This window comes from Equus przewalskii, chromosome 5 (assembly GCF_037783145.1).
Source record: "Equus przewalskii isolate Varuska chromosome 5, EquPr2, whole genome shotgun sequence".
Lineage (NCBI taxonomy): Eukaryota > Metazoa > Chordata > Mammalia > Perissodactyla > Equidae > Equus > Equus przewalskii.
The window spans coordinates 7,862,992-7,878,006 of NC_091835.1; the positions used below are offsets into that span (position 1 = coordinate 7,862,992).

The 15,015-nt window shown below is 58.9% G+C and overlaps 3 protein-coding genes across 5 annotated transcripts in view; 2 read left to right on the top strand and 1 right to left on the bottom strand.

Annotated features, from left to right (window-relative positions):
- The first annotated feature begins 3,719 nt into the window (after positions 1-3,719).
- On the top strand, positions 3,720-6,719 carry GPBAR1 (G protein-coupled bile acid receptor 1). The gene is made up of 2 exons (XM_008539725.2): positions 3,720-3,924; positions 5,552-6,719. Exon 2 carries the CDS (start codon positions 5,597-5,599, stop codon positions 6,587-6,589), a length of 993 nt encoding a protein of 330 aa, XP_008537947.1. The 5' UTR covers positions 3,720-3,924; positions 5,552-5,596; the 3' UTR covers positions 6,590-6,719.
- Positions 6,720-6,965: 246 nt separating this feature from the next.
- On the bottom strand, positions 6,966-12,190 carry AAMP (angio associated migratory cell protein). 2 transcript variants are annotated; one of them, XM_008539724.2, is made up of 11 exons: positions 11,842-12,190; positions 11,222-11,377; positions 10,370-10,489; positions 9,718-9,857; positions 9,329-9,473; positions 8,946-9,029; positions 8,715-8,830; positions 8,453-8,556; positions 8,209-8,299; positions 7,852-8,006; positions 6,966-7,429 (listed from the first exon to the last, which is right to left on the bottom strand). In XM_008539724.2, the coding sequence occupies exons 1-11, from the start codon at positions 11,960-11,962 to the stop codon at positions 7,354-7,356; spliced, it is 1,308 nt and encodes a 435-aa protein (XP_008537946.2). In that variant the 5' UTR covers positions 11,963-12,190; the 3' UTR covers positions 6,966-7,353. The 2 variants fall into 2 exon arrangements, with proteins under 2 accessions (XP_008537946.2, XP_008537945.2); XM_008539723.2 differs by having other exon boundaries at positions 11,222-11,380.
- A 126-nt stretch (positions 12,191-12,316) lies between these two features.
- The window catches only part of PNKD (PNKD metallo-beta-lactamase domain containing), a 58,553-nt gene continuing 55,854 nt past the window's right edge, over positions 12,317-15,015 (top strand). Inside the window, exons 1-3 of one of the 2 annotated variants that reach the window (XM_008539726.2) lie at positions 12,327-12,465; positions 13,223-13,391; positions 14,458-14,837. In XM_008539726.2, coding sequence (XP_008537948.1) covers positions 12,399-12,465; positions 13,223-13,391; positions 14,458-14,650 — 429 coding nt within the window. In that variant the 5' untranslated portion in view covers positions 12,327-12,398 and the 3' untranslated portion in view covers positions 14,651-14,837. Of the gene's footprint in view, positions 12,466-13,222; positions 13,392-14,457; positions 14,838-15,015 lie in introns of those variants that run through there. The other variant, XM_070619899.1, reaches the window with a different exon arrangement.

Here is a 15,015-nt window from a genome sequence, read left to right on the forward strand (position 1 = left end):
CCACAGGTCATTCAGGCATCCAGACTTCATTTTACTTGACTTGAATGGGCTCTTGGCTCAGGATGCAGTTACGTGCCCATCTCCCCAGCAAACATGTTCTGGAGAGTGCTGTCCCCTTGTTGAGTGAGGCTGACCCTGTGGCCCCTGGTTGAAAGAGTTCACCAAGCTGAGTCTGCCCAGCGTTTTCCTGGGACGTGGCCCCTGTCACCTACTTCTGGTAGGTGGAAAACCTGGCTAAATTAGATTTATCGAGAGGTGGTGACGTGTATATTCTGTACCCCATGAGCTAGTATTGAAGGGGTTTGCAAGGGTAGTGCTGACTAGAAGCAGTGTTTGCTTTCTCGCTGACTTTAGAACTTGACTCCTGAGTAACTTGGAATTCACTGCGCTCTTTCGCCAGTAGTGGGGGTCAGATTTCTGAGAAGTGCTGTAGAATGGCAACACCAAGGTTGCTTAGAAAATATGGAGTTAGAAAAACAGAGAGACATTAAATATTAGAGCAGTAGATGCTAAGGCAGTATCTTACTTCCAAGACTATTTGTCAGCATAAAAAGTCCATGCTGGAGAAAACCCTCTCCAGACTCGTTCCTTTGTCTTCACCTGTTTCCAGAACACACTTGGTGTTGGAGTGGGTCTACTCTCAAAGACCTTCCTTCCATCCCCTTCGTGGGCAAAGGCCCACAGGATTGTGGGAGGAGGGAGGGCTCAAGATGAGGGTCGAGCACTCAGGGGATGTGGGCTGGGGAAAAAGTGTGATCTTGTCTCCGTGACCACTAATCGGCTCACATGCCCAAAGGTCCACACCTGGGATGTGTAGGCGACTGGATGTGAGGTCTATAGGTGGGAAACTGCTTTGAAGACAGATCTGGGTTTGAATCCAGGTTCCACCGTTTAATAGCTGTGTGACAGCAGATTTCTTCATCAGAGCCCGGTAGCCTCATCCCTACTTGAACATACCACCGCCTATCTCACAGGGCGTTTAACAGGGAACCAGGACAGATAAGTGCCTATCACATCGTAGGCATTTATAATACCTGTAATTATAACTGATAATGCCATCTAATAAATCGTAGTTCCATTCCTATACTCGAGAGGATCAGAAGTGGCAGACCTGCTGAGGAAGCGAAGTCCAGTGTAAGCCAAGGTCATTCTGTCTTGGGGTTTTCCAGGTCCTGCCCAAGACAGTTGGTATTTTTCCCTGCTTGGGTGGCCTTTAAACTGCAGGGGCCTGAGGAAGGTATTGGGAATCTCGTATCTGGATAGAGTGGGACCTGGACAAGCTAACCAACTAGGAGCTTGGTGGAAAAGGAAATCTGACTTAACAGGAAGTAGGAGGGTGGGATCAGAGAGCAGGAAGTTGAAACCAGGAGAAGGAAGTAGCGCTGCCAGCTGCATCAGCCCTCATGGGGAGCCCGCACTCGGCAGTTGCCATTTCTGCTCCCTTCAATCTCATTCGAAGTAGGCCTGATGGACCCTTGCCCCAAGCCTGCGTCTATTCCAGAGGCTATTTTGAGTTCAAGCAATGCTGCCCCCTTCTGGGATTGCTAGAGACACTGCAATTTCTGTGGCTCCTAGGGAGACCTGGAGAATCTGGTGGTTTAGCCCCAACAGGAAGAACTAAGGCTGCTTCTGCTCCTATAGCTGAATTAGGGCTCCTGAGGCCAGGATCCTGGCCAGTCACAGTCACAGGACTGTGCCCAGAGCCCTTCAAAGCCTCTCAAGGGCTCATGTGCTCTTGCCTACGAGGAGTGAAGAGTGTTGAACAGCAGCTCAAGGAGGCCAACCAGCATCCAAGAAGCCCCAGCGCCCTGCTGCCTCTGCTCATCCAGTTGGTACCCCCAGCCTCTGCATCAGACCCCGAGGTTCAGCAGAGAGAAACGAGAATGGAGTGGACTGAGGAAGCCCAGGAGGATTCCCTGCCCGAGTCTGGCTTGGGCACTGTGATGCAGGCTCTACCTGAGGAGAGGAGAGTGGGGACGGGGTGGGGGCTCTGGAGCCTGCAGGACCTGCTGGATGGAGCATCTGAAAACTGCCCCCCAGCCCTCCCGTGGGCGGAGGGGAGAGGGCTGAGGATGAGTCAGTCCCAGGGACTGAGGGAGGGCAGAGAGGAGCTGGATGCTCCAGTAAGGAAGAAATGGCTGAGCACGGGACAGAACCCAGGCTTCCTGGCTGCCGCCGCCTTTGTCCCCTTCATACATCACCCCACACACAGTGTTTAAAAAGATCCGAGAAGAAGAAACACAGACATCCTGGATCCTGCAGGCCAGGGCTGGGAACAGAAGGTCTGTTTATTTCTGGCAGTCCGATATCCAAGGGGCCCCCCCGACTTGTGTCCCGACGCCCGGCTGAACTCTCTCAGAGCCTCTGACTTTTGCCCGACCAGACAGCGTGGGCCTGAGGGCCGTCCACTGGAGCCCAGCATCCTCCCGCCCACCAGCTCCCTGGAGGATGGCTTTGAGACTGGATGCTTTCCTCTTCCCACTTTTTGTCCCAACAGAAGTCCTGCCCCTCCGGGAATCCTGACTGCTGTGCAGGGTTGGCCGAGCCAGACCCCTCAGGCCTCCAGCCCTTCAGGCCCAGGTCTCCCCCAGAAAGTGCAGAAGTCCCCTTGCTCCATCTTTGTGCTCTGCAGCGAGGAAGTTCTCCCTAATGTCTTACCTCCAGCTTTCTTGCTGTAGTCGTTAGCCTGTTCCCTCCCATTTCAGGCCTCAAGGAAGTGTAACTGGCTTCTCTCCCTCACCCCAAAGCCACATTTGATACAAGATGGAATTTGGGGCACCACACCTGGCTCCCCAGCCTTGAACTTGCCCTTCCTCTCACTGTCCCGAGTGTTTATGTGCCAAGTGCTGATCTAAGTCTTTATCACCCGTTATCTCATTTAATCTCACAATAGGTGAGCACAATATGAGCCCCATTTTACTTTCTGATTCCACCCTGGCTCCTCCTCTCAGTCATCATGGAGTGAGAGGGGAGCTGTTTGTTGACACCCTCCCCCATCAGCGGTCAGGAACTGGGGTACATGCAGTTACACGTTATGCAACCGTATTCCCCGCGACCACCCTCAGAAGTGCTTTTCCTCGTTCCCATTTTATGATGGGAAAATTGAGGTCCAGAGGTGGCTTGCCCAATGTCGCACCTCCAGAGCCAGAACCTGATTCACAGTAGTTGAGAAAAGTGTAGAATGAGCCCAGATTCTGGAAGGCAAGGCTGGCTTTATAAGCTGAAAGGCCCACCAGGTGATGGGATGGGAGCTGTGAAGATCGGCAGGCTCCAGCACCACCCCCCGCCCCGACCCCGGCCACCGCTGTCACACACACACTGCTCTACTGCAGGCTGGCTGAATTATGGAGCTGAGCTGGCCATGCTGTCTGCCGGCTGGCCACTCCAGAGGTTTAAGGCTCATAAAATGTAAATGTGTAAGTGAGGTGGGGGGTGGGGAGGAGTAGACAACATCGTTATTATCCATTAACTGGAATGCATTTCTCAGATCAGCTAGGCAGGAGCAGGCCAGAGGGCTTCAGCTGGCTGACCTGAGGCTGAGGATCCAACACCTAGGTGGCAGGCTATGACAGGTGGCTGGAGAGGGCCGACACTGTAGAGCAGGATAGGGAGGGGGCACTGGAGGAGGGAGAGGAAGGCCTCCCAGTTGCTGCAGTTCAGCCTGTGCCAGGTCCCACCCCCCAGAGGCGGGGCCAGGGCAAAGCCCAGCCCACCTCAGCTCCACCCCTCCGAGAACCCAGGCGGGGCAGAGCCTGGGCAGCTGAGAGCCCTGGTCCCTGCTGTCCCCGCAGAGTGGAGGCACCGTGCTCTCACCGGCCAGGACACCGGACGTCTTCAGAAGCCCTGCAGGGCTGGCTGCAGCAACTCCCTGAAACTCAGAGGAAGCGCCCAGGCTGGGCAGCAAGACCTGGCTCGAACAGCCATGTGAGTGGCTACCCCCCACCACTCCCTAGCCCCTAGCCACACCTGGGGACCAAAGCCCCAGATCATCCTGAAGAGGCCACTGCACCCAGCCTGAGCCACCAGAGCCTCAGGGTGTGCAGAATGCGGTCACCTGGGCCCAACCCTGCCTTTCTTGCTGCTCTGGTGGAGGTGGGTGCGGGACTCGCTGGGTTTGAAGTGACAGGCCCTGAGGTCTCATGGGTTTAATAAAGCTGATGGTGCAGGGACGAGGGGGAACAGAAACTGGAAGGCTTCCGGAGAGAGAAATGCCCTGAGTGGAGGGCCTGGGGGAGAGGGAGGAGGAGGAAACGAGCTGAGGAGAGGGGGAAGGGTGCAGCGGTGGGGGCCCGGCTTGGGAGCCTGTGGGGAATGGAATGGAAGGAGCAGCCTCTCCTGAGCTCAGGGTGGCCATGGGGCCCTGGTCCTCTGACCTGGGGGAGGGGGCAGGCAGGAATCCTTTCCTTATTGACTTTAATCCTAGCAACAGCAGCTGCTCCCCTGTTGACAGAAGCAGGAGTTCCCACTGGGCCCAGGACCCCTCCCTTGTCACCATGATGCGGCAGTGGGGCCAGGGTGCTGGAGGACTGAGTACAGGGAGCCAAGGGAAGGAAAGGACAGGGACAGATCAGAGCCACAGACAGGCCAGGCCCTGCCCAGCCTCTTCCCTCTCCTCTGGGCTCAACTTCCACCCCTGGGCTGTGTGTGGGGGTCCTCCTTGCCGCTGGCATCTCCACATTCACTGCCAAGCCCTCCTCCCCCCGCCCCACTCGTCTCTCTCTGCTGGTTCCCAGGAAGGCCTGTTGCTAGTGTGGTGCGGATGAGTCAAGTTTATGGGCTGGAAGTCCTACCCGGAGGCTGCTCACTGAGCTGGAACCGGCCGCAAGGGCGGATGGGGGAGGGGGTGCAGGGGACAGGGCACCCCGCTTGCTGCCACCCATGGCCCTGGCCTCGTCACTGACGTGAGTGCCCAGCAAGCCCTGCCCCCACCTCACTCCTGCCCCACCCCCACTTCCTACCAACCTACCATCTCTGAATGCTCTGGCGCCAAGCACGCGGCGAGCATCTGAAGACAGGGACCCCTCTCCTTCATCTTAGCCCCAACTTCCAGCCCCCGGCCCCACTCCAGCCCGAAGGAGGCTCTCCATTATTGGCTGGCTGGCTGGAGGAAGACCACTGCGCACCAGCCGGACCCCATCTCCTTCCTCCTGGCTAATTTAGAGGCCTTGCCAGGTGGAGGCAGAGATGGACAAATGCTCTGGGGCTGGGCAGGTCCCCCTTTAGGTGTAAACAGAGGCAGAAACACAGCTGCCCAGAGGAGCCAGGCAGAGAACAGAGATGGGCCAAGTGGCCTGGCGGGGACTGTGGGGACCTGTCTGAAGGCGGCCACCACTCAGCCCCCAGCTGGTTGCCACCATATAGGACATGCTGCCGGACCTGATTTTTTGAGAAGCCAAAAATACGAATTGTATGTAAATTTTAATTGGCAAAGAATTGAAAAAAATGTGTACTAGCAAAGAGGCTATGGCCCACAGTCCGTCGGTCTGCAACCTCTGGATGAACATGTGGCCACAGCCCCGCCCTGACCCTGACTGTCCCACCCTCCCTCCAGGCATGCCGGCTGCTGCTCCAGGCTTCCCCTGCCCCCAGGCCCAAGATGACACCCAACGGCACCAGGGAGGCGCCCAGCCCCATTCCTGTGGGGGCCCTGGGGCTCTTCCTGGCCCTGGCAAGTCTCATCGTTGCTGCCAACCTGCTCCTGGCCCTGGGCATCGCCAAGGACCGCCGCCTGCGCAGCCCGCCGGCCGGCTGCTTCTTCCTGAGCCTGCTGCTGGCCGGGCTGCTCACGGGGCTGGCGCTGCCCACACTGCCAGGCCTGTGGAGCCAGAGCCGCCGCGGCTACTGGTCCTGCCTATTCCTCTACTTGGCTCCCAACTTCTCCTTCCTCTCCCTGCTCGCCAACCTCCTGCTGGTGCACGGGGAGCGCTACATGGCGGTGCTGCGGCCTCTCCGGCCCCGCGGGAGCCCTCGGCTAGCCCTGCTCCTCACCTGGGCCAGCCCTCTGCTCGTTGCCAGCCTGCCAGCTCTGGGGTGGAACCACTGGGCCCCTGGGGCCAACTGCAGCTCCCAGGCTGTCTTCCCAGCCCCCTACCTCTACCTCGAAGTCTACGGGCTCCTACTGCCCGCCGTGGGGGCAGTGGTCCTGCTCTCCGCCCGCGTGTTGCTCACAGCCCACCGCCAGCTGCAGGACATCCGCCGGCTGGAGCGGGCAGTGTGTCGCGGAGCACCCTCGGCCCTGGCCCGGGCCCTGACCTGGAGGCAGGCGAGGGCCCAGGCCGGAGCCACACTGCTCTTCGGGCTGTGCTGGGGCCCCTACGTGGCCACCCAGCTCCTCTCGGTCCTGGCCTTTGAGCACCGCCCACCACTGGGGGCTGGAACTCTGCTGTCCCTCATCTCACTGGGCAGCGCCAGTGCGGCAGCCGTGCCTGTGGCCATGGGGCTGGGGGACCAGCGCTACACGGCCCCCTGGAGGGCAGCCGCCCGAAGGTGGCTGCGGGCCCTGCAGGGAAGAGTGTCCGGGGACAGTCCTGGCCCCGCCACTGCCTACCACACCAGCAGCCAAAGCAGCGTGGAACCCAACCTGAACTAGCCGAGGGTCTCTGCTCACTCCTGGAAGCCTCCATCCATCTTGGCCACCAAGCCCGTCCAGGCCTCTGGATCAGAGGTCCTACCCCTACCTGACCCCACCCTGGCCGAATAAAGCTCCTCTGACAGAGGAAGGGCTGTCTCTTTCTGTAACTCAGAAAGGCAGAGGCAGGTGGAACAGCTGTGGAAAGAACCCAAAAGAGCCATGTTTCAGGAAAATTCCAACTGCAGACAGGCAAGAGATTGGAGGTGAGGACCAACTACCCCACGAGAGAGGGTAAGCTATCCCGAAAGCCAGCAGATGGCGGGGGCGGGCCTCAGCCTGACTCGCCCCTCACGGTTCCTCCTGTCCCGCCAACACAAACTCCACACAGGCGCTGTCTCTGGGAAGTATATTTTATTTACATTTTTAAAATCTGTAACTAGTATCTCTTCCTCCTTTCCACCCCCAGAGACTCGGGAAGGGAAAGAACGGGCACCTCAGAGACCTACTCCCCACATACAAAGACGCCCCCCACGGCTCACACCAGCAAAGGGAAGTCAAAGAGGAGGGCTGACCTCCCTCCGAAGGGTCCGCCAGGGCTGGGCGAGGGGTGGGGGCCCCAGGGCTGGGTCTCTTAGGAGAAGAAAGGGACGGAGGGGGCAAGTCAGTTTGCAGGGGTTGGAAAGTAGTCCGAGGACCCCCTCCTCTCCCCTGGTGCCCTCCCGCCTCTGCTGGGGGGCTCCCTCCACCCCTCAACACTGGACACAAAGCAGAGGCTGCAGCCATTAGCGGTCAGGTCTCTGGACACAAAACACTTTTGCTTTGTGGTCTCCTGACGTGGTCACCACCAAGGAGGCGTCTCTGCGGACAGACAGCACAGGTCGCAGGGACTTGGAGACCTGGGGCCCAGGCCCAAGCCCACCCCGTAGGGGCCCTCGGATGCCTCCTCCAGCGCCTCGTCAATTCTGACCCCTAAGTGCCTGGCGCTGGCTGACATGCCCACGTCAGGTGAACACACCTGAAGCCAGCAACCGGCAAGGGGATCAGAGGAGGAGGGCCACACATGGGGGAAGGCCCGAGGCCCCGGGACTGAGACGTGACACGCCAAGTCGGCCACTGCCAACCAGAAGCGACAACTCCCTCAGGCTTCCCAGCATTCCTGCTCACATGATTCCTGCTTCCTTTAGGAATCCCCTCCCATACCCCAAAGACCCTGCGCCCCACCACGGGCTATTCCCACCTTCCAAATACACACAGACCCAGCCCTTGCCCAATTCACTTACTTGCTAAGGGCGAAGTCCAGGATCTCGGCCATGTGGCCCCGGTAGTCAGTGAGCAGACGGCCAGTCCGAGCGTCCCAGAGGCGCACGATGCCATCCAGGCTGCAGGTGTACACCACGGCGGTGCCCGCCTCCCACAGCAGCTGCACAATGCCCGACTGCACCGGGGCGACAGAGGCGGGCGGGGGTCAGGGCTGCAGAGCTGAGGCCTCTGCTCCCCACTCGGGGCGGTGGGGGGGTGGGGGGGGTGAGGGAGGAGGGGCCATAGGGAAGGACCAAGGAGGAGCCAGGTCTGGAGCAGACACTCCCAACAGCCTGGGCTTCCCCACGGCCATGGCCACGGCTCCAGGCTGCCTATACCTGGTGCTGACACTGGTGCCTGAGGGTCTGTGTAGACAGGTCGTAGATGGCCAAGGTCCCATCTAGGTAGCCGACAGCTGCCAAAGGCATCCTGGGCAGAGGAGAGCACCACGAAGGCTCCAGGAGAGACCTGGACTCATGTGCCTTTCCCTCCGTCCTGGTCCTGCGGCCCAGGCCACCTCCCCCAAGCCCCCGTCACCCCCAGTCCCTCTCAGCTCCAGGCCGAGCCCTGGCTCACACTCACACACTGCAGAAGCCCAAGGACTCCACTGAGTTGGACTCGCTCTCCTCCCCTTCTCCCAGATTGGGCTGGGAGGCCACAGTTTCGGGTCTGAAAACGCCCACCACCTATGAGCCAGGGGAGAGGATCAGAGAAGGGCCTGGAAACGGTCCTCTAATAGAGAAGAAAGGCGGTGGGGCAAGAAGGTCGAGTGACGGATAAGAAAGGATGGGGAGAAAACGCAGAAAGTGGACGGCTCCACAGCCAGGCTCCGGGTCCCACTCACCTTGCCGGTGGTGGTACTGACCAGCTTGGCCTGGCAGTCCACAGAGCCAGTTAGGATCAGGCTGCCATCCTGGTTGGTGGCGACACAGGTCAGAGGGCCCTGGTGACCCTCAGTCCCTAGGATGGAGCAGGGGGATAAGTCAGACTTCATCCTGTGCCCTCCAAGCCCTGCCCGAGGTCTCAGCCCCTTCCCCACAGAGGCCCAGGTTGACCCTTCCTCCACCTCTGATACCTTTTAGTACGTGGATAGGGCTTCCCTGCTTCAGGTCCCAAATCCTGATGGTGCCGTCCTCGTAGCCAACCACAGCCCTCTTCCCTAAAGGGCCAGAGGCACGGATGAAGAGAGAAGGACGGACGGCACGCTCAGACACCCAGCAAGGGAAAAGGGGGAGGGGGTGGGGAGACAAAACGAGGGAAGAGACACTGCTCCAGGGAACAGCGGAGGAGAGCCAGTTCAGGGTGGGAAAGAGGGAGCTGTCTGCTCCAGGGCCTATGAGGCCTGTGCTCTGGGGAGCAGGCGTGCGTCTGCCGGCTGTGCCACGGGCAGGAGCCGAGGGAGGTGGATAACCCAGGACGCTGCAGTTGGGAAGGGCCACTCAGGGGAGCGGCTCTCACCATCAGGGAGGACTCGGCCACAGGTGGCGGGGCAGTTGGGGCCCTGGAAGGTCTTGCAGTCACCATTCGGGACCTTCCACATCCAGGTGTTGCCGTCAGCAGTGCCTGCCAGTAGGACAGGTGCCCGAGGGTGCCACTCCATCCACTGAGCAGAGAGGAAAGGTCAGCGGGGAAGGCCGTCACCCCGTCCCACCTAGGAGCCTGCCCCCAGGGCCCCACCGGGCTCTCCTGCTTCTGAGTCAGCGGGACACTCCAGGTAACAGGTAGACAGTCTCGCTGCACCTTGGGAGTACACTGGCTCAGCGCTGGTCCGGTCTGGTCAATGGGGACCCCAAGCTCTCACCCCCACCCAAGGCCCCACAGAGCTGATCCCACTCTGCCGATCTCACCTCCAGATCTCCTGCTTCAAAGGACCAGACCTCCTCCTTGGTGTCCACCTGCCACACTTTCAAAAGACCACTCATGTCCCCTGTGGCCACTAGGGTAGAGTCGTGGCTGAAACCAGCACAAGTCACAGAGTCTTTATGGCCTGCAAGGAACAGCAGGCAGAAAGAGAAGAGAACATCAAGGGACCCAGTGCTGGGGGCACAGGACCCACGTATCTGGCCCCCAGAAAGGACCCAGAGGGAAAAAAGAAAGGCGGGTCCCAGCAGAATAGGTAACCAAGCTCACCGCCACTCTAGGAACCAACATCCCCAGGTCTCCTGGGGAGAAACTGCTGGCCTCCCACTCAACCATGCACAGCCCAGGCCGATGTCCTGGCCCTCGGTCCACTCCGCACAGCTGTCTGAAACCCAGTCTCCTCTCTGTCCGAACATTCCTTTGCCACTGTTGCCTCCTCCTGGACTTTCCCAGACTCCCCTGGCCAATCAGTGCCTCCCTCCCCTGTGCCTACGACAGACTATGTTATTCTTTGGGGTCCGCGGACCCAGCATAGAACTGGCAAAAAGGGGGTCAATAAATGGCTGTTGGACGTACAACCGCTGCAGGCTAGCCCCCTAAGACATCCAAAGGGACACAACCTCACCCGGGTCCCCTCACCTGCACACTCAAAGAGCAGCTCCCCATCGCTGAGCCTCCACACGAAGGCTTTGTCATCTTCACCCCCCGTCACTGCCAAGGTGTTGGTCTTGGGGTCCAGGCTCACACAAAACACAGATGCTGTCCCAAGAGATAGTCCAGGAGTCAGGGGACGGGGCTCCCACCCAACGTTCTGGCCTTCAGGACCTTCAGGAAGCCTGCCCCCTTCCACCCAAAGCAATGTGTCCTTCCTTGTGGAAAAGAAGGAGGCATTTAAGTTCTTCTAAGTTTCCAGCATGAGGTTGTTGGAGAAATCCCTCCTCAAGCTTGCCTGGCCCCAAGTCCTTCTCCAGGGAGACCTCCTCGGGTGCTGTTCCTGTCACCCCCCACACTGATGCCGTAGTCAACAGGAGGGTAGGTGTGCAGGGCTTACAGTTCTCAGCATGAGATGCCACCAGGCTGGGTACCAACAGAGGGAGGAGAGCATCACACTGCTGGTTCCTTATTAAGAGCTAATCTTGGAAGGGTTATATAAAACATGCTCAAAAACACACTATGATATCTAATTTATACAAAAATAACTTTTACTAACTTTTACCAAAGGCAACTTTTTAAAAGAAAACTAACACCCAGAGAGGTTAATAAAGACCATAAATCAGTAAGGAGCAAGGCAGGATTTGAACCCGGCTGTCTCCACTGACTCCAGGAGCCAAGCTCTCCTCCACGGGTCACACTGCCCCTCCCTGTGAGCTCCCCCAGGGCAGGGCCAGCATCTTCCCGCCTCCACATCCTCATAAGGCTCTGCACACGGCGGATGTCTGCTGCTCAGATGCGCCTGGAGGGAGTGTCTGACAGGCCTCCCCCGTGCCCTACCTGAGTGCAGTGCAAAGGTGACCTCGCTATCGTCGGGGCCCTCCATGCTGCCGACCACCCCTTCCTGGGGTTCCAGAACCCAGCCCTCCTCGTTGCCCTCTTCCTCTTCTTCCTCTTCCTCAAAGTCTACATCTTCCATCTCCTGGGCCAGATCATCTGCTTTGGGGAGAGAGTGAAAAGATGGGGCTGGCGGGCGGGAAGTAAGCGGGCTGGGGAGAAGGGTGGGGAGGCCAGAGGCTGGGGTGGGTCATGTGGCAAGAGAGTAAGGTGGGTCAGACCGATGGGGTGAAGGGGGGCGAGAGGCGGCAGGGAGGAGGGGGCGTGTGGGACGGAGGACAGGAGAGGTCTGAGCACCTGGGGTTGGCCAGAGACCGGGTGGGAAGGGAGGACCGAAGGGATGACGGGAAGGGGGTGTGTGAGGGGAAGGGCCAGAGGAGGCGTCGGGGGAACCCCCACCCCGGCCAGGCCCGAGAACTGAGTATGGAGGTCGGGGGAGAGAGGAAGGGCAAAGGAGGTCGGTAGGAATGACCGGTGGGGTGGGGGGGAGGGGAGAGGAGCAGGGGTCAGAGGCCAGGGGTGAGCGCCTCCTGTCCCGTGGCCTGAAGAGCGCCAGTTCTCACCCGGGTCCGGCGGACCAGAATCCAGTTCCACCACCTCGATAATCTCTTCATCACCATGGAAGCTTAGGGTCTCCAGTGGGGGGGTGTCCGCAGCGGCCCCGCTTTCCGATTCGGACTCCATGCGGCGCAAGCGGCCGATCCACTTCTCTGGGCCCAAACGCCTCCCAGAGTCAGCTCTGTGCGACGACGCGGAACTCGAGCCCCTCCTCCCGGGAGGAAGTGGGTGTAGGCAGGAAGAGCGACGGCCGCTTGGCCAATAGCAAAGAGAGTTGACTGGAGGAATCACCAATCGCAGGGAAAAGTTGGGAGAAGGGGCGGGGCGTTGCTGGAGAACCTAAACTCCGCCAGGCCTGACTCCGCCTCCAACAGGAGGGAAACAAGCGAGCGTGCGCGCCTGCGGGGTCTCCTGGGAAGAGTAGTTCCCCTGGGTCCGCTCCGCGGGCTTCTGGGAGATGTAGTTTGTGCTCTGTAGGCAGGACGGAAGGAGCGGGGGAGGCCCCTTACGCAAACTACAATTCCCGGCGGGGAGCGCGGTGAAGGGGGGGTGGGATCTGAACATGGCGGCGGTGGTAGCTGCTACGGCGCTGAAGGGCCGGGGGGCGAGAAATGCCCGCGTCCTCCGGGGTAAGGAGAGGGACCCGGGGGAGGGCAGGACTGCAGAGGATCCCCTTTCTTCCACATCCTGCCCGGCGATAACAGGAGGTCAGGGCGGTCGATTCCTGCCCGCCCTGCTCTGCAGGATCTTAAAGAGTCTGGGGGCTGAAAGATGCTCTCTAGAGGTCACCCCGTCCATCCCCGTGCCTTGGGGTTACACGACATCTCTGGGGTCTTGCTGCGAGAGGGAGCCCCAAGGAAGCCTTTTAGACTTCCGCGCTCCAGGTGTTTCACACTCACCGCAGTGCAGAGGAAAGAGCCCCGGGCTTCTGGAGGCTTGGGTTCTAGCCCCGGACAATGAGCAGTTTGACCTTGGGCGAAGCAGTTCGTCTCTCGGGGCTTCAGTCTCCTCTTCTATAAAATGAGAGGATGGAGTAGACTACCTTTAAGCTCCCTTCCAGTGCTAACATTCTGCAGTTTGAAAACCTTTTCTCGGATTTCCTTCCTACGTCTCATGTGAGCCCCACTGCGGTCCTTCACATCCTGTCGTCTGAGGAGATGAAGAGCAGCGAAGCTCGCTCCCCTGGCACCGGGTGATGAGCCCGCAGTGACGTGGAAGTGGCTTCAAAAGGTGCCACCTCGAGGGCGATTTTCCCATTTCCCTTCGGCTTCTCCGTGGCTCTTGTTACTCCAAACTGCAGTCACTTCCCTTCCTCAGATGGCAGCCGCTCCTCCCCGGGCTTGCTTCTCGTCCTCTCTTACTGAGCTTCCTTCCCTCCCTCCACAGGGATTCTCTCAGGAGCCACAGCTAACAAGGCTTCCCAGAACAGGACCCGGGCCCTGCAAAGCCACAGCTCCCCGGAATGCAAGGAGGAGCCTGAGTCCCTATCCCCCGAGCTGGAATACATTCCCAGAAGAAGGGGCAGGAACCCCATGAAAGCTGTGGGACTGGCATGGTAAGTTTTAACTAACCCTTTGCCCACCGATGGGGAGTGGCACGAGGGGAGGGCTGGGCCCAGAAACTGCTGCGAGTTTCGGGGCTGAGCTGAATCCAAGGTTGTGGGGACAGCGTTGTTGGGTGCAAGGACTAAAATCTCAGAGGATGGGGCAGGGGAGGTGGGAAAGTGTGTGGAAGTGGAGAGAAAGTGCGTTTTCTGTGGAGTAAGCTGAGTTAATGTAACTTGGATCCCTGGCTTCGTTCTCTTTTGGGAGCTTGGAGTGAGACCCATTTGAGATCTTTAATTGAGATAATTGATTGAGATCATGCAAGATTATATTAGTTTTATCGTAGCATCTAGAGGGTGTTCAGTACATTGTTATTTGAATCTGACTATGACCTTAATACGTATTAATGATCACTGTTAAAGGGAAAGGAGGTGGACATTAACAGTTTTTTCCAGCACCTGAGGTGTGCCAGTACTTTATGGTGTAATGTTTTAGTCTTTCTGAGATAAATGATTACATCTCCATTTCACAGAAGAGGGAACTGAGGCTCAGAACTGGGATTCTCACCAGCTCTTGTGACTCCATGCCCTTTCGCCCACAGCAAGGTGCCTCCCAAGTAGTGGTTACTCAGATTAAGAAGGGGAGTCTGGGAGGGGGTGTGGGCAGTTTAGGCAGAGGGAACCTTCTCCAAGACTTGGAGAGGGAAAGAGAATGGGCTGTCTAGAGACTCATGCAGTCAGTGTGGCAGGATTGCCCGGGCTCATGTTGAGGAGCGGCAGGCTATATGGGAAAGGAACAACGAGGTGGGCAGAGACCCAACCACACTGGGCTTTTGGGGCTGTGCCTAGGAGTTTGGCCTCGGCCGTGAAGTGCTGGAGAGCTGTTACAGGGTTCCGAGCAGGGCAGCGGCAGGATCTGATTTGCGTGGGGCCCTCCAGCAGCCAGCGCGGAGGCTGAATAGACACGAGAGGTATTGCAGTGTTCACGCGATGGAGGAAGTTGGAGTGAGATTCCCCCAGCTCCTCTGGCTCAGGCTTGGCCCCTCCCCAAACCCCGTGCACATCTCCCCACCCCTAGGGCCATCGGCTTCCCCTGTGGTATCCTCCTCTTCATCCTCACCAAGCGGGAAGTGGACAAGGACCGTTTGAAGCAGATGAAGGCTCGGCAGAACATGCGGGCATCCAACACGGGCGAGTATGAGAGCCAGAGGTTCAGGGCCTCCTCCAAGCCTACCCCGTCTCCTGATGCTGGGTCCGGGGTGCAGGCCTGAGGAACACTGCAGCCCTCTCCTAGACTGTGTTGACTGTGGGGTCCCTTGGCTTTGGCCATGATTCTGGTCCTTGCCTCTGAAGTCCACCAGAGGGCGCGTGAAGCCCAGGCTGCTGCCAGCACCTGCCCGTCCCCTCCAGAGAAGCCAGCCAAAGGCAAATAAAGTTGAGTGTCTGAGTGGAAAGGCACGAGGAGTGGGTTTGTGAATCCCTTGGGATGGGAGGGGCAGGGTGGGGTTGGTTACTCATGTGTGCTCCCTCTCACAGAAGCCCTCAGTGTTCTTGGCTGGATAGTTGGGGCAACCACAGAGACTTAAGCACAGAAGCCTAGGCTCAGGCCCTGGGGACCGAGCCCTCAGAGGTGCCG